Genomic DNA, 17791 nt, shown 5'->3' with positions numbered 1-17791 from the left:
GAAGTATAAAATATTTTAAATTGTCATAACGTAAATTCGCAATTTTGAGAGAAATGTCTTTAGAAAATACCTAATTTATTTAGACGTAATAAAAGTCTGTCGTAAAATAAATAAATAAATAAATTGCTTTCTCGACAAATATGTAAACATCGTCAGCCTTCCTTTACATAAATCCATATACAATCTATGTGTACAGTCCATTATATTTGCCTACATCAGAGGACAGGATCGATGATATCGATTTGTACTGAAATTCAGTTCCACGTTAGCAAACAACGAATCACGCATAGTCATTTTCAGTATTTAGGATAAAATTTATGTAATCACGGAATTTCCGGCCACGGTGCGTTCAAGGGGAAAATCGTTCCTATTGAAAGTGTCACGCCTCGAAAGATTTGCGCTAAATCCCGCCTAATTCTCGTTAACTGTACGTTTGCACATACAAGTGTGATATATATCATGTAAAGAAATATTTACATTTTTATATCAAAAAATTTGCGTACATTTTACATTCTAAAAACGTGTGTTTCAGACATGTATTTTTATTTGTCTTTTTTTTCGTACTATATTGATTTAACGCGGTACAAAATCTCGTGAAAGTTCGCAGGCGTTGTACGTGATTATGATTAATGATTCGCTCTGATCGCGATATTTGTTTTCCGCCGTTCGAAGTCTGGGAGAAGCAGTTAAAATCTGGAAATTTGCACTTCCATGCCAAGATAAACGCGTCTTAAAAACGATATTAAGTGGACGTTGATAGATTTGTGCAACTTACCGATAATTCGAGGATGTGAACCTATATCCTAGATCCTCATTGAAGTTTGAAAAGGGCGGATGGGGTGGAGCCCGTCCGACGAGATCACGCGCATTTACATTCTCCGGGAGGTGAAAATAACCTGGAAAGAAAATAGTGATTTATCAGAAGAGATACCTTCTCTCGTAGCTAACTTTTCTATCGAACATTCCGATGCGATCCTTTTGTGCTGCAATCGAGATATCAAAAAATTCTGTTCTAAACCTGTGTAAAATCCTTTAATTTCTTTGGCTCTTACATCACTTATATTACAGTTCTTTAACTTTCTCGAAACAAAAATTTCTATTGAACAAAGCGAAAGAATACTGTTTCAAAAGAATCAAGAATCCTTTAACATTCTCGAGTAAAAAGTCAATCAATGAAAAAATTTTATCTTCTATTTTCTCTCTGAAAAGGTTGGAAAGCTGTCGATTGATAAAAAAAATACTTTTATTATTTTTTACAGTTATCTTATTTAGTTCTTGATGCCAGTCGCATAATAAACTTGCTATTTGCGTCACGGTACCCCAAGAGAAATTAAGAATTATGTCATACGTAACAACGACGAACGAATGTCTCGTTGAACACGCTCGTATAATTAATATTCCTGTAATCGATAACGTATTATAGAGAGAGGTCGAGACGACAGATCGGGTTGGCACCAATCCGAAGCACGTGTTCTCCCCGCGAACCCATCATCGAGGTCGAACAATCATCTTCCAATTCGCAAAGTTCGATCAGCCGAAATTCCAGAAACTCGAAGAGCGCGCACAATTCGCGTGCACAAGAGAGCGTGGTCTTTGTCGTGTACCTGCGGAATGTAAACGCACGTCATACGGAAAGTGTGTTACGTAAAAAAAAAAAATCGATCTCGACACGATAATCAACACTACCACAATCGGACGCGACAGACTAGTCGGCGCAATTAAGCGAAGTAGCTCAATTGTTCCGGCATGACAGCTCGGCGCTGTCGATATCGCTCTAATGCCTCGTGGAAATCGAAATCTACATACGTGTGACATATACAAACACACACACACATATATGTGCGCGCATCGGAAGTTAACGCGCGAAACGTCTGATGGATGACAATGTAAGACTCGCGCATGTCACACGTGGAGATCGTGACAGATCTCCAAATCGATGTCGCGCAAAATATACAAACATATTAAAGTTATTGCTAGTTAGAAAAAAAAGGCTAGGTGTCTCGCGCTCATCTAATAATAATCAGCTAATAAATCTTAATGACTTGAATAAAAAGAAATACTAGTCCATTGTTTGCCATAATTTTTCAATATTCCACGTAATATACGCCTTTACGAGTAAGCCTCAAATTGAAACTCGATTAAAGTAAAGTCCCCTTAAAGTTAAGTGAAAAGTTTAGTCTTATCGTTTATAGCTGCTCTTCTTGTAAAGCTTGCAGGAGGCAGCCATATTCAATCGCTAAGTACTCGAAAATTGTTGGCGCCCAAACTTTTGCTGTGAGAAAAAAATAAACTCCAATTCTTGGTTAACTTTGAAATGCGTTTTATTAAGTCATCTCCTGATTTTTTCTCTTTAATTAAATTTAAATGCAAAAATTGTATTAAATGTCGTTTTCAAGTCACAATATGCCACGTGCGAGACACATGCTGTACACATTAAAAGATTGAGGAATCTCCCTTTAAAATATAACGCGATCGATGCAAATCATTCTGTATACATCCTCTCAAAATACACTGCCTTCCGAAATATAACTTTTATTGTTGCATGAGTCTTTTTCGCCTTCTCTTTCTCTCTTTCTCTTTGTCTCATATATACACACACACACACACACACATGCAGAGTGGGTGTGTAATGTGACCTCCATTGGTAGTCACGCAGCGTAGTGTCGACGCTTCGTGTCATTTATTACTTCACGTGTTCGCAAAATTTATGCAACACACATATAAGTTTAATAAAATATTATAGTTTTTCTATCACACTTCGCATAAAAAATATTCAATTAAAAATAACGTTCAGGCATCATCTTCTTAAAAATCTTCAGAGATTAAATATAATATAAAAATAATTTTATCGATTACATAGTTTATTTTTAACTATTTTATTGTGAGTTGACAGCCGCCCAACTTTCAACTTTAAAAAGTAAAGAGACCCTCAAGACGCAATTTTTTGCTAGTCACTTGTTTTCATCGAGGCACTAGTTCAAGTTATTAATCAAGTATCCTGTCAAATATGCTTATCAAGAGAGTAATAACGAACATCTAACGAAGACTCTTCCGGTCGTCAAGGGAGCGACCGAGAAATACTTGACCTACATAAATATTAACTATAGGTGGTTTTCGTGCTCTCGGCCTTGAAATCACGCAAGAGATAATCCCGCATCAATCAGAAGTAGAGAACAATCTCGAGAGATGCGTATGACGAGAAACATAACGAAAAGACTGAAAGAAAAAAACAACATCAGACGAGATAAACGCGTTCGCGCAAACTGGAAATAACATCCATTTAATCAACTGAGAAGTCAAATCGGGATTCCGGCGGATTTATTTGCCGCAAGAGTGGCTTCCAGTCCCGCTGCTTGAGGTTAAGCGGTTTAATTTACGCGCAGCATTTTAAATGCTCGAATCGTCGAACAGAAATGCCACTCGTACATCGACATAAGAAATCATCGATCGCGTTTAAGAGGGTCCTTTGGAAAAATACTCCAATATAAAGATCGAGGATAGTTTCTGCAGCGCACACTGGGAAAAAAATCTGGTTGTATTAATTAGAATTCTGGTAGATTCAACCAGTATATCTGTTGGAAAATGGACGAATTCCTTTAGGAATTACCAGATAAGTATGATATAATTTCTCCCTGTTAAATTTATCCAATTTTCTTGGTAATAATACTAAACTTACAACAAAAATGGCATCACTGTGTCCATGTTTAGTTAATATAACAAGAAGTTTTATAGATCCAACTAGAAAATATTAACCAAATCCTTGTATTAAAATCTATTAAATCTATTAATTAATTCTAGTTATAAAAAATCAAGTCTTATTGCGATAACTAGAAATTCTGTTTGGTTTAATCAAAATGCCTTCTATCAGATATGTCCTGTAGATACAATCAAACTTTTTCTCAGTGCACGACACGTTCAACGCGAAAAGATATTTTAAGGATTATATTTCAGATTGAGAGAGATTAATTTTTCTTTTTTTTTTTATATAAAATGCCAAATAAATATATCGCAAAATTAGGCGCACGATCGTCCTGCGTCATAAATGTAGTAATATATATATATTTTTTTTTTCTTTCTTTTTTTGCGCTTTTCCGCTCGCGCAGATTACTTCGCTATTTAATTTCCTGTTAGCATTCCGCAGCGTTATTCCAAATATATCAAGACGGCAATTATTCTGGCTTTAATCTCCGAGCGACGGCGGCAACAACTCGGTTGGTGCCGCTTAGAGATTTGCGGCTGTATTTATTTATGCGTGATACGTCAGCCGCAGCCGCCTTTCGTTCCCTGAAACTTCAATTGCGAGTTTAATTATGATTCGGCGAAATGTAAAACATTTCACACGCGGTGACAATGTCCTCATCAAGATTCTCAGAGATTGTAAAGTTTTCCGACAGTTTTTCGTTTATCAGTGTACTTTAAAATAAATAAAAAGAGACAGAGAGAAAGAGAGATTCGCTTCGTTTATCGAGCAACGAAGATTTTGCCTCCGAACAAGGCAAATTGGCAAAATTCCACGGTCCATTAATTTCAATCAACTACATCGCTCGGTCCATTCAGAGTTACGTACTCGATTAATAAGCACTTGTGTGTCGCGTAACTCTCGCAAGAGTTACGCGCCGTTAAGTGCAAGATAAAATTATCTACGATCATACATATACATATAGGTCTACATACGTCAATGTAACGACTACTTTTAGCAACTGAACGATATTCCACACGAGATTGAAATAATCCATCCGCGAATAGCAATTTTGATTAAATTAAGTTTAAAATACAGAGGGATTTTCACAAGATTGTCAAATGGTGACAACTACGTGTATGGTTCATTTCTTTCCAATCGCATGACTAAAGTCATTTTCGCGGTGCATATTCAATGTTGCGAGTAAAAAATTAAAATTTCTGAATTTACGGCTAAAGATTACTATCTTTAAATGAGAATCATGTTGATTGTAACAGTAACATTTTTTACTGTCATAATCAACATGATTCATTTAGCGTGTCATTTACATTTTAAATTTTAGCAGTAACAAAAAATGCACACGTAACGTTATCTCTTATAACATTTGCAATCGATTTTCGTTAACAAGAATATAGAACGATTCTTAAATTGTAGATTATTAAAAGTACAATCAAATAATATTTACTAAATAATACAATAAATAAACATTATTAAGTATTTATTATTCGATTTCAGTAAAATTAATTTTATCAGAATTTTAGCGATCTTTTTTTAACTGCTAAAATATTAGATATTAAAATTTACGATTGTAACAATGTTCTCTCTCTTTAAATTTGCATGAAAGAAAAACAGCTTATTCCGCGTCCTATGTCCAATATCGGAAGTTCCGATAATATTCCGCATCTAGCCTTTCGAATCATTAAAAATGCAGCGATAACTTCGCTTTAGCGAGTATAAATTAGAAAAATGAACAGATAAAATATCAGCCAGAGAGCCTTTTCCGTGAATACATTACGGAAAGCTTTGATGAGACCCTCGATCTTGTTCGTTCCATGTCAGCTCACAATCTACGCGCGTCAACCGCGATGTCTCCTTTTAAAATAAATACGCTATAAAAGGGTGATATACGATGGTGTAAAATATCGATTTGTTGTTCTCGAATGGAGGTTCTAATCATCAACGGCAGTCACAAAAACGTGTTCGCATCCATCCTCGTCGATCGAACGACAAAATGAAACGGACATTCTTATCGTTATGGCCTGCACGCTCCATTATGTATGTCAGTACGCGTATCTCCCTCGACTGATTATCGAAAGGTCCCTCTCCGGAGGAAAAGGGGAAAAGTCGATTAGTCCATTTTTCCGATACGCAATTTTAAGCGGAATAATATTTCTGCATGTGATAAGTGAAATGACATGTAGTAATTAATTGTTTTATTTGCAACAACGTGATTCAACCGACAATTAATTTTTTATTGAATTCTCTTACAAATGAATAATAATATAATATCTTCCTTTTATTAAATTAGTTATTCATAATGTAAAGATGCGTAGGATATTGGAAAGATAATTTGGCGAACATATTTTCGTTTCTTTTTTTTTCCAAAAATGTTTAATCGAAATAGAATAAAAGTACAGACAAGAAATGTCTGCACGGGTGTAAGAGCTATCATTGTCGATGCACTTGCTTTAACAGTTGACAAGATTATACCCAAGTCCATTAATCCAGAGTACATCTTGTAATAAACTTCCTGAATGTAATAAAGTTTTCTCTCGACAGAATGTCATCGTAAATAATGTACTCTAAAAGACTGATGAGCAAATAATAAATTTCACCAGCGGCGAAAAATTAGTTTTACACAAGAAACGCTATAAATTTTGCGATCGCCATGTACCCATATATTTTTTACTTTACTCATTTTTTTTATAAAGCTCGCTCAACAATAATCAATGCACTTCGCGGTAATTAACTTGATTAACGCATGAGGTAGCGAAAATACATATATTATGTTTAAAAAATGTAAAATATCATGAGATGTACATATATATATATATATATATATATATATATATATATATTAAATATAATTATTAAAACGGTAGTCAAATGTCGGACGTTGAATTTATCGTTGCTGAACGCGGGAAAAATATATGGTCTCGACACCCTCGGTACCGAGACGAGTACAAACTCGATACATGAATACCGGGAGCACGCGAATACTTGTAAAATATGTATGAAATGAACCAAATACACGCGAATTAGCTCCAGTCGGATCCGGAATAAATTTTTCATCGTTCGATATGTAAATTTAAATAAATGTTGAATTATTCAACTATCGACAGCCTCAATTATTCTAAAGACGAGAGTTCGCCTTCCCCCGTAATGTTCTTCGCGAAATTCCAAAATCGGATTCTCCCACGACTGGAACAGGTTCGGATCGAAGGCCGAGTACCCGGAAGAGTATCGGGTACTCGTGCAACCTCGGTGAGCAGCGCGGATTAATTCGGAATGTCGGAGGATACTTACGGAAATGGGGTACACGGTGCGCCGCGGAAACGCGTGCGAGGGTAACGCGCACCGGACACACACCGCGCGAGTGCACGTTTTTCACGGATGACACCTTGGCGTGCGGCACTCAAGCGGCGCTCGATGGCACGCTACGTATCATGATCGACGACACGCTACCGGGGACCAGAGAGAAAGACCCGATTTTGACAGCGCGACGACGAGAGACCGAACGGTGGAGGCCTTCTTGTCGGAGACGGAAGAGAGAAAGGAGAGAGGTAGCGAAAGAGAGAATGAAAATAGATAATGAGAGAAAGAGAGAGAAACAGACAGAAGGGGAGAGAAGAGAGAGAAAGAGAGAGAGAGAAAGGATGAGAGAAAAAGAGAGCAGAGAAGAGAAAATGTCGGATACCGATGGATACGATCGGTCTCACTGATTACTAGGAAGAAAAGGGGATCCAATTGTGAGAGAATAGATTGATAGGCAACCGCGTGGCAGCTAGAGTCGCGACGCACTGCTGCTTCACGGCGAGTCCCCACCCCCACCATGGATTTTCACGAGCTCCCTTCTACCCCCACGCGCCCCCGCGCGCGGTCAACCCCCACCTGCGCACCAGCCAAACTACGGCACCTCGCGAGCTACCTATCTCTCTACCTACCCTATCCTACCCTACGCTATTGGCCACCACACCCCCGCGACTTGCACACGACTTGTTCGCTCCCGAGGCTTCACTCGCAACGGCTCTTTCTCCCTGTTTCTCTTGCGCGGGAAGCGAGAAATGGAAAATCGACGCGAAATCGTATGACCGTATCCGTGACTTCGATTCCGGTGGCTTTACGTAACATCCGAATCGAAAACTTCAACATACAGAATTGCCGTGAAATCGTTTTATGCATTTTGAAATGCAATAAAACTCCGGTGCGAGAAACCGAATTGCATGACGTAGAAAAGGAAATCGTTCGTGTTCTCGCAAAGTTAATGAGAGCAATCCCTTTAAAAAATGAGCTTTTTCTAATTAACATTTCGCGAACAGAAGAAATAAAGGGATTGGAACATTTTAAATCCATGTAAATTGATTGTGCGAATTTACAAATGTCCCTTTATCATTTTAATTAATAGATCTTTCCTATTATTAGGGCATAATTAATCATAAATTAATTCTTTAATATAATTAAATTTTTATCATATCTTAATCTTCTTTTTATTTAATTCGTTCATTTTTTTTCGATGCACGAAACTATACTTAATTCCTCTCTTGATTATATTTAATATTTTACATTTCTACTGATGTAGATATATACATCTATTATTTTCTGTTATTAACACAATAATAAATTGACATTTTAATTATTTACTATTCAAATTTCGAGGATGCTGTATCAAAATAATTAAATAATCTAAATATAGTCTCTTCACAGCGAATATACGAGTGTTATATAGTAGATTGAACTATGCTAATTTAAATGAAAAGTACAAAAGTTTATAGCGTCGAAATACTCCAATACTCAATGCAACAATTTACTAAGTGCATTTAACTATTAAATAGCTTTTCACACATAAAACACTAACTCTCTCTTTCATGCTAATATTAGATTCTTAAGTCTTATTAGAGAGTCAAAATCCTTAGCACAACTTGTATACTTTAACCGAAATTGTAACATATAATATTGGAACAAAGAGATATTAGTTTTTAGTATCGTTATTTTAAAAAAATTATATTTTTTAATCTTTATCTTAAATTCTTTATCTTAAAAGTCTTTACTTAAAAATTCATCTATAAAAATTTTAATGCATTGAATTATTCCTGAGAATAGAAATAACTACGATTAAAAACAGTAAAAAAACATTATATTAAAAAATATACTAATTGAATTAATTAATTAATTTATTTTAAAGTATAAACTTCTTAAAATAATAAAGATAAATTATAGAAATAAACGATTTGTTTGGCAGATATAAAAAGTATCTTATTTAAATTAAAATATATAAGACAAAGGGAACGGTGTGTGTATGTATTGCAGATAACGGAAAATAATAGATGTATCTACATCAATAGAAGTATAAATACAGTAAAATTAATATCGATAATACAATAATAAATAAAAACACTATAATACAGATAATAAAAACAATAAAATACCAATAATTAATAATAAATAATACATCTCTTTCATGGCAAGTTTATTTTTCTTAATGATTTCCTAATCTGAAGCATTACAATGATCTTTGATAAATCACGAAGTCTCTAATCGCGTTTGTCATCGATACTTGAGATGAAGAGATGAGATGCTGCTTTAAAATTCTTTTTATTAGCATTAAAGTAACGAAGAATAAAACTGAATTAATTCTTACAACCTGAATTAATTGTGTAGTGAAACGAGAGAAAATGTAGAAGTAATGAACAAATTATCTCGTTTATATCTCAAAATTCAATATATTAGGATAAAATCGGATTCTTAACAACTCTCAGAAGCAATCATGATCACTTTAAGGCCACTAATTAAACAAACTTGAGACAATCTCGAAACTTGGATTTGATTTGCTCGATCAGGATTAATCCACTCCAAACATTGTTTATTCGTATTTGAAAATATATCATAAGTGCTTGTAGTTGCATTATACATTTAATCAATTGTCTGATTCATTTATTGTTAATATTTTATTTCATTTTATATCTTCACATTAAGTAAATTAAATTTATAATTCATAAGTGCAAATATAGATCATGTTATATAAATGCTATAAAAAATATATATGATGGATCAAATCAAAATTTATTTATCAATATGTAGAATGTATTACAGAAATTGAACAATTTTCTTTAGAAAAAAATGTATTCGTGATGCTGTCTCTGACTATTTGCAAAATCTCATAAATAAATTGATAACGAATATATTATATACATTATTATAAGGGAAAAGATTTAGAAAAAAGCACTTTTCAAATGTCATTTCATTAACAAGCAATAATACAATAATTAAACAAATAATTTCCAATTTTATCAATTTTTTGAATTAAAGTTATAGTTAGTGTATTTCTTCGTTAATAACAAAATTATTTTTAATTTTTCTACAATAGAAAAATAATCATCTTTTCTTTTTTTTGCTACTGCTAGCATAATTTTTTATTTAAATATTTAAAAATTGTTCATTCTTACGTTTTTATTGTTTTATTGTTTTTTATTATCATTTCAACGAATGTGGAAAACTTTTGAAACAGTTTTGAACGATAAATGAGCCTGTGTCTTTATTAACATAAAACTTTCTCCTGAGACTCTCGAGTACTTTCCTGTTAAATGAAACGATATCATATATAGAATCTTTTTTATAAAACAAGATTGTACCGCATACACGGAGTGGATACTTTTAGATTCACGATCGGTATATTGATGATGGTAACACATTTTCACAGTCAGAGTTATCTATCCAAGATTCAAACCGAAAAGAAACCTATCGAGGTACCATCTATTTCGCAAGTTCGCGAAATTAACGTTCGCATAATATGTATAAAATCAGCATTATTAAGTTTGGAAAGAAACGTTTATTAACCGCCAATAAATTTTGCTTCCATATTCTCTCTCAATTATGTGTATATTCTACGTGTGTGCAAAATAATTATTCATAAATGAAGAAATAATTTTCAGCAATTTTTATTGGAAAAAATATATATCTTTGTCTTTTTTATGTCAAAAAATATTAATTTATTTACTTATTAAATAGATTTTATTTTTTATTGAATAGAATTAGGTGCATATATTATATTTGTAGAAACAAATTTATTATTATTATACATATTATATACATACGTACTTTTTCGTGACAATATAATGTCTTGCATTATTTTATGTATGTGTGTGTGTATGACTAAATATCGTGTGACTAAAATATCATTATCTGTGTTATGTTCTTAATTCATTTTATAATTGCACAAAAATTGCACGTGATAAGACCAAAAAATAATATAAAAAAAGATAATATAAAAGATAATATAAAAATTTACCTTTCCTACCAGAATAATATGGTCAACATTAGCTTTGAAAAAGAATAATGCTATGACGCAACATTTATTACATGTGTAACGAATATCTTGAAGTAAATAAAAGACATTACAGAACAATATAAATCCACATGATATAAATCATGACATAAATCTACGGTTCAAATGATACATTACTTTTTGCAACAATCAAACGACGAAACGCATAATAATATCTTTTATGAGATATGAAATATCTTATCGTTATCTATACACAAAGCGATTGAAACTTGGAAACATTCTAGCAAAAAATTTTATTATTGAAAACATGATTTTTAATTTCGAATAGTAATTTTTAAACTATAAGAATTTCAAATATGGTCAATCGTAAAATATATTTAGCATTCGTTTGTTCATGATTGAGCGAAGTGATTGATTATTCATCAAATTTATTCATGATTCACGATGATATTCATTATTCACGTTTACGATGTGGCTCCAAACTTTTTATTTAATAAGCTGTTTATAGTCGGAATATAATAAAATAATAAAAAAAGAAATATATAATAAAAAAAGAAATCATAATTATTTTTACATTTCTGCAAATTTTGCCGTTTCTGTGAACACTATGCATAATGATAAATGTATTTTTCCTCTTTCCCGGAGAATACAAAATATGTAAACAGACATGTATGTATATAGCATATTATACACATACACATGTATAACGTATATAGATGGGGAAGCCCGGCTCGTGAGTCTAGTTGGCGTGAAACATTCGTGCAGAACGCTTCGAGGAAAAAGCCGAGTCAGTGTGAAAGGAACTCGAAATTGCCAAGGTACACCAGTAAACGTCGCGCTTCTGATGTGAGATATTCATTCTTGTCGCGATTAGCAGGCAAAGTGATTTACCAGGTAATTATATTTATCACAATTTCTCTCAACGAAACATATTACCTTGCGATATTGGATACGCTCGGAACTTATCTTATTCCAATTTAATTGTTAATTTATAGTGTGTGAAAATATTCCGATACGCTTCTTCCCGTGAGAACTTTGTTAGCGTTCTACGAGCAGATTTCACGGGAAAGATTATTATGTAAATGCAAATCTCCAGAAATGCTTTATTAAACGTGATAGCAGAAAACTGCCTGACAGATATATAGCATACGCTGAGGTTTTCCTAATTACTTTTTAATCAAACCATCGTAAACTCGTAAACGCATAAGTGCTACTTCACACAAACACCATGATACTAATGTCACCATTATTACATAGAAATAATTATTCACGGGCAAGGAAGTAATTTTATCCTTTCCGTTTACAAGCATTAAAACAACCTATTAGTGTTCTCGATATTTAATATTTTTATAATCGCAATTGCAAATTTTGCGTTTTATTTAATGCAAAGTTTTTACTCTTTCTGAATAAAAAAAAATTAATATTTGTAAAACTTGGTTTTATTTTTTTTTAATTTTTTCTATTTTATTTCTTTTTCTTATCTTCCACTTCTTTTTTTTATCTTCCATTTTTTGCTTCCATTCCAACATACGTTAAAAATATCCGCGCTAATTCTATTACGTAACGCATCAGCTGTTTTCTGTTGATTCGCGCATAACCGGCATAATGTATTTTAATGTCTGTAGTGACAAGATGCTTCTGTTAAACGATTTTGTAACAAGAGCATCATTAGTTCGACATAAGCTGATGATAAGAGATGCTTTAAAATATGTGGAGAGAATAAGACGTTTATCTTTTTCTCTGGTTCTAGATTATACTATTTATTACAAACAGACAAGAATGTTGTTTTGAGTCAATGGAAGACAATAACCTAAACTCACAAAACATGATGTACAAAGATATTATGCTAATATTTTAACATAAGAAATTATTTACGCGTATATATGTTATATATGAGTTTTATTTTACTCAGCTTTTTCGATAAAATGTTGCAAAATACAATTGCAATTAATACAAATATAAAAGTAAATCTTTTTAAAGGAAGAAATAAAATGCTTATAACTGTGAGACTTCTGTTATAAAACAGTTCTCTTTTTTTATATATTATACATTGAATTAAATAATAATTAAAACAAAAATCGATTTTGTAATACATAAACTTTTGGAAGTTTGAGTCATAATATCTATTACTTACTATAAGATAACTGATGATCTAAATTCCAATTTTTTATTTAAATATTTTTAATTCACAATCTTGGAAATTATTTATATACTAAATTTTTTTTGCTTCCTTACAGAGACATCAAATATGAATCAACAATGGATTATTATATGTTTTCTAATAGCATGTGTACATTTAACGCATCAGGTAGATATAAAACAATTTTGATATATTTACTAATGATACATATTTTCAATATATTAAATTATACAGCTCCAAAACAGTCTTGTATATATATTCTATTATGCTTATAGATCTCAACACCAGAGTCATCAACTTATACAGCAGCTGTAGTAGAATATCACCCAAAATATGTAACAAATGGTAGCGAAACCTTAAAAAACAATTCTGATGCATATGTCGAGCACATTCGAACAGCTAGTGAAAAAGTAAGTATCCTTAAGAAAAAATTAATTTTAACAAAGAGATAGAATTTCACATAAAGAGATTAATATATTGTTAACATACACACACACATACACACACATACACATTGTAGGTTAACATACACACACACACACACAAAATATATCCTTGACAATGCTCATTCTATATATAAAAATTATTAAAAGCATCTAATCATATCTTTTCTTAGAATGCTGACATAATTGTTTTCCCTGAAGATGGATTAACAACAGTTCAAGTTTCCAGAAAGGAAAGAAAAGAAATGCAAGATTGGACAACCACTATCCCTGCTGCTTCATCTAATTATACGCCTTGTACTGATAATACTGTTGAAGTCAGCGATGTATGTATTTTGTGCACTGTATAATTTTTTTATATTGCAAAAAAAGTAATTACAATTTTTAATTAATTGTAAAAATTCTATAGGCACTGAGAAAGATATCGTGTGCTGCCAGAGACAATAAAATCTATGTAGTAATCAATATTGCTGAGAAATTGCCTTGTACTAGAAATGCATGTCCAAGAGATAAAATGTTTTATTATAATACCAATGTTGTATTTGATCGCACAGGAAAAATTATCGCCAGGTATCTATTAATATTAACGCTACAATGTGTGTATATTTCTTATACTGATATCTAATTGTGATAAATAGATATCGTAAAACGAATCTTTATGGGGAACAAGAATTTAATGTGACACCAGAGCCCGAGATAGTGATTTTTGATACTGATTTTGGAGTGAAATTTGGAACTTTTACATGTTTTGATATATTATTTTATGAGCCTGCGTTAAAATTAACAAGGTTTTATAATATTACTGATATTGTATTTACTACAGCATGGTTTTCTGAAACACCATTTTTAACAGGTAAATGTGAATAATAGTAGGGTAGATTTTTTGCTATCTGATATTTGTATTTCATCAAACGTATTTCATATAACAGGATATTATTAATTATTCCAGCTGTACAAACACAAGCAGGATGGTCGTTTAGTGAAGATGTAAATTTTTTAGCTTCTGGTTATAACGAACCTGCTTCTGGCAGTACTGGCAGTGGAATTTATTTAGGTAATGAATTGAATTTCTATTTTATATCTTGCTTATAAGAAATTTGCCATGTAAATAATTATATAAGATAATATTATACAGGTCGTAGAGGAATAGGTAAGGCTATAATGTCTAACACTATACATGACGATGTATTGGTATTTGAAGTACCTAAAAAGAAAGATAAATTCAACAAGAATTACGATCATTCAAAAGATCAAAAAATTTACGATTATAAAGAGGAAAATATACATCAGGAAAAGCCATTTAGTAGCATAACGGCAAATAATGATAACTTATTTTTATTACGCGATAATATTGGTGCTTTTGCAACGTCTTCCTTAGAAGGAAATGTCAGTCAGGCAACTGTTTGCAAAAATAACTTCTGCTGTGATTTTAAAATAGACGGTGTGAAAATAGATCCGAGTACAAAATATCGTTTAGTAAGTTTTAGTGGTAATCGTTTGTATGGTACTGTTGAAGCTGGTGCACGCGCTTGCGGTATAATTCAGTGCTCAAATGAGTCGATCTCATCATGTGGTTCTGTACAAAAATCAAAAACAGTATTCAGCAGTATTGAAATCGCGGCAACGTTCCACGATTATCAGAACATTTTGATCATGCCATCCACGTTAGATTCAGATTTATCTCCGCTTTCTGAAAATTGGACGTATTATGAACATGTTCATGACGATCATGTGCACATTAATATGGTCTTAAATGGCAATACAAATAATTTAGTAACATTTGGAATATATTCTAGATACTACAATAAAAACAGCGCAAGTGGAGCAGCTTTTAATGCTATCTATTATTTCATAGCATTATTAGTGAATTTGTATCTGTTAAGATTGTGTTAATTTGTATATTTTACACATACAACAATATTTTATACATTTACTTGTGCGCATATTAAATGTTTTATATATATATACAATTTTTTTATACATATGTCAAAATTGCCTATAGGTTTGTTAATGATTTTTGAATAACTTTAATAGTTCAATTATTTCATTCTTAACTTTTAATTTTTAATGTCAAATATATTATTCCATAAATTTTTAATACATATATATGTATATATGATATCAAAAGTATATGATATCAAAAATATATGATATCAAAAATATGTATATATGATATTGAAATTTAAAAGTACAATATTTGTATATATTATTGCAACATATTAAATCATAATTTCTAATAAATATGAATATGTTAATATATTGTCTTATGTTATTGACAATTGAGGTGAGAAAAAAGACATATAGAAGTTTTGTGAAACTTCAGACGTTAAATATATGTATCTACGTGTCAAATAAGTTACAGTGATAATATATAAATGTATCGATAATGTTTTATTGCTAATGAAAATGTCTTTTGCAAAACAATACATCCTCAATATCTTTATCGCGAATCATAATAAATATCTATCATTCTTGCTACGACCGTATTCAATAAATCGTAAGTATTTATATGAAATATAAACTTTTTTTGTATTTTTTGAGATATCTTCTATAAATTTGTTATTGACAATTACAAATGTGATAAGTAATGGGACATAATTTTATTTCTGTATCTAATATACAACAAAAAGTCATTATATATAATTATTTTCATATTATTTCGATTGAGACCTTAAAAAGCTGTACAGATGTGCTCATACTGATATACCAAAGCCTAATTTCGAGGAATATCGACGAAAATCCACGCAGGACCCCGAAAAACCAGCTGCGGAAAATATCGATAAACGAAGAGCGCTGAGAAGCGCTATCTCTTTTGGTGAGAAAAAATGTTATCAAAAAGATATGATATTTATACTGCTTTTATTTGTTGGCACATCCATTCATGAAAAACACATCTCTTCTACGACAATATTAAATATATTATATATATGACTTTTAGCCGGCTGGGTTGCTGGATTGTACGCCTTTAAATCTCATCTATTACATTATGTACTCTTCTTGTCGCCTTCGCGAGATGTATTAGCGGAAGCTCAATTAGAAGTGAAATTAGATAATATACCGGAAGGGAAAGTATCGGTCGTTAAGTGGCGCGGAAAACCTGTATTTATCTATCACCGGTAAAAGATCTATTACGAATTAATAATTGCGCACAAAGAAGGCATAGACAACAAATTCCGAATAATTGCTGTTTAAAAAAATTATTACATTTATACAATATTCTACTTTCGTTACGCGTTTCAACGTTATTTGATTGAACATTATTCGAATTCAATTCGTACTGATCAGAAAATTTTTTCTTCAATTCACGCATGTATTTATTATACATTTTTATAATATATATTTCACGCGGTCAACGCGGTCAATCTTACTTCCGCTGATTGACGGGAATAACATTTACAGGCCTCGATCGATTATCGAGCAAGAGAGAGCCGTGAGTTTATCGGGGCTACGCGACCCGGAAACGGACGACGACAGGGTCAAAAAGCCGGAATGGTTGATCGTGTTGGGGATCTGCACGCATTTGGGATGCGTGCCGATTCCAAATGCCGGCATTATACCGGGTGGTTTTTTTTGCCCGTGTCACGGGTCGCACTTTGACGCGGCCGGTCGCATACGAAAGGGCCCAGCGGCGACCAATATGGAGATACCCGAGTACAAATTCATAAACGACGACCGTATCATTGTCGGATGACGTGTTTTTTTCTTAAGATTAAAATAGATATTTAGCAAAAAAAATAAGCATGAATCCAGACAGCGCTTGTTGATGTCATAAACGTATATAAATGATATTAGATACATTTAGGAAACGTTCTCTTATGGAAGAATCAACATGCAGTGTTTGAAAACCGGCTTATGACATCATTGTAGAAAATATAATTTATTTTTTTTCTTACGACATATGACACACAGATCAAAATTTAAAATTATGAAAATTATGTAGAGAATTTTATAAAATTTTCCAATAATGATAAATAATATAATAATAATGATATAATTAATAATTAATAATAAACCGATTTATGACATCATTGCAGGAAATTTATTTTTTTCTCACGACATATGACACGCACAGATCAAAATCGAAAATTATGGAAATTATGCAAAGGATTTTATAAAATTTTCCAATAATGATAAATAATATAATAATAATGATATAATTAATAATAAATAATATAATTAAAATAAATAGTAAAATTGATTTTTTAAGAATTGATTTTATAAGAATTTAAATGATTGTAAATTTTAGA

At 32.0% G+C, this 17791-nt stretch overlaps 3 protein-coding genes across 4 annotated transcripts in view; 2 read left to right on the top strand and 1 right to left on the bottom strand.

Moving 5' to 3' along the window:
- The window catches only part of Syt7 (Synaptotagmin 7), a 148696-nt gene extending 141208 nt beyond the window's left edge, over positions 1 to 7488 (bottom strand). The window contains exons 1-2 of the mRNA XM_083082996.1: positions 6986 to 7488; positions 776 to 896 (exon numbers count right to left, since the gene is read on the bottom strand). The gene's annotated coding sequence lies outside the window, so the exon portion shown is untranslated. The remainder of the gene's footprint in view (positions 1 to 775; positions 897 to 6985) is intronic.
- LOC145962121 (vanin-like protein 1) lies at positions 2994 to 15968 on the top strand. 2 transcript variants are annotated; one of them, XM_083082992.1, is made up of 9 exons: positions 2994 to 3614; positions 11678 to 11855; positions 13199 to 13269; positions 13377 to 13511; positions 13718 to 13870; positions 13954 to 14114; positions 14183 to 14397; positions 14494 to 14598; positions 14680 to 15968. In XM_083082992.1, exons 3-9 carry the CDS (start codon positions 13210 to 13212, stop codon positions 15435 to 15437), a joined length of 1587 nt encoding a protein of 528 aa, XP_082939118.1. In that variant the 5' UTR covers positions 2994 to 3614; positions 11678 to 11855; positions 13199 to 13209; the 3' UTR covers positions 15438 to 15968. The 2 variants fall into 2 exon arrangements, with proteins under 2 accessions (XP_082939118.1, XP_082939119.1); XM_083082993.1 differs by lacking the exons at positions 2994 to 3614; positions 11678 to 11855 and adding an exon at positions 12586 to 12791.
- On the top strand, positions 15941 to 17566 carry LOC145962125 (cytochrome b-c1 complex subunit Rieske, mitochondrial). Its single transcript, XM_083083002.1, has 4 exons — positions 15941 to 16041; positions 16213 to 16359; positions 16483 to 16660; positions 16944 to 17566. The coding sequence occupies exons 1-4, from the start codon at positions 15945 to 15947 to the stop codon at positions 17233 to 17235; spliced, it is 714 nt and encodes a 237-aa protein (XP_082939128.1). The 5' UTR covers positions 15941 to 15944; the 3' UTR covers positions 17236 to 17566.
- The last annotated feature ends 225 nt before the right edge of the window (positions 17567 to 17791 follow it).

Source organism: Camponotus vicinus, unplaced genomic scaffold (assembly GCF_025532165.1).
Source record: "Camponotus vicinus isolate PSW18456_S1 unplaced genomic scaffold, iyCamVici1.0 SCAF_11, whole genome shotgun sequence".
NCBI classification, from domain to species: Eukaryota; Metazoa; Arthropoda; class Insecta; order Hymenoptera; family Formicidae; genus Camponotus; species Camponotus vicinus.
This window is presented reverse-complemented; position numbering and strand designations above follow the sequence as displayed.

Bases quoted from the DNA above. Each gene is read 5' to 3' on its own strand.
- LOC145962121 (XM_083082992.1), top strand. From the start codon at position 13,210: ATGAATCAACAATGGATTATTATATGTTTTCTAATAGCATGTGTACAT. The intron at 13,871-13,953 runs GTATGTATTTTG...AAAATTCTATAG, and splicing joins ATACTGTTGAAGTCAGCGAT to GCACTGAGAAAGATATCGTG. The intron at 14,599-14,679 runs GTAATGAATTGA...AATATTATACAG, and splicing joins TGGCAGTGGAATTTATTTAG to GTCGTAGAGGAATAGGTAAG.
- LOC145962125 (XM_083083002.1), top strand. From the start codon at position 15,945: ATGAAAATGTCTTTTGCAAAACAATACATCCTCAATATCTTTATCGCG. The intron at 16,042-16,212 runs GTAAGTATTTAT...ATTTCGATTGAG, and splicing joins ACGACCGTATTCAATAAATC to ACCTTAAAAAGCTGTACAGA. The intron at 16,360-16,482 runs GTGAGAAAAAAT...TATGACTTTTAG, and splicing joins GAGAAGCGCTATCTCTTTTG to CCGGCTGGGTTGCTGGATTG.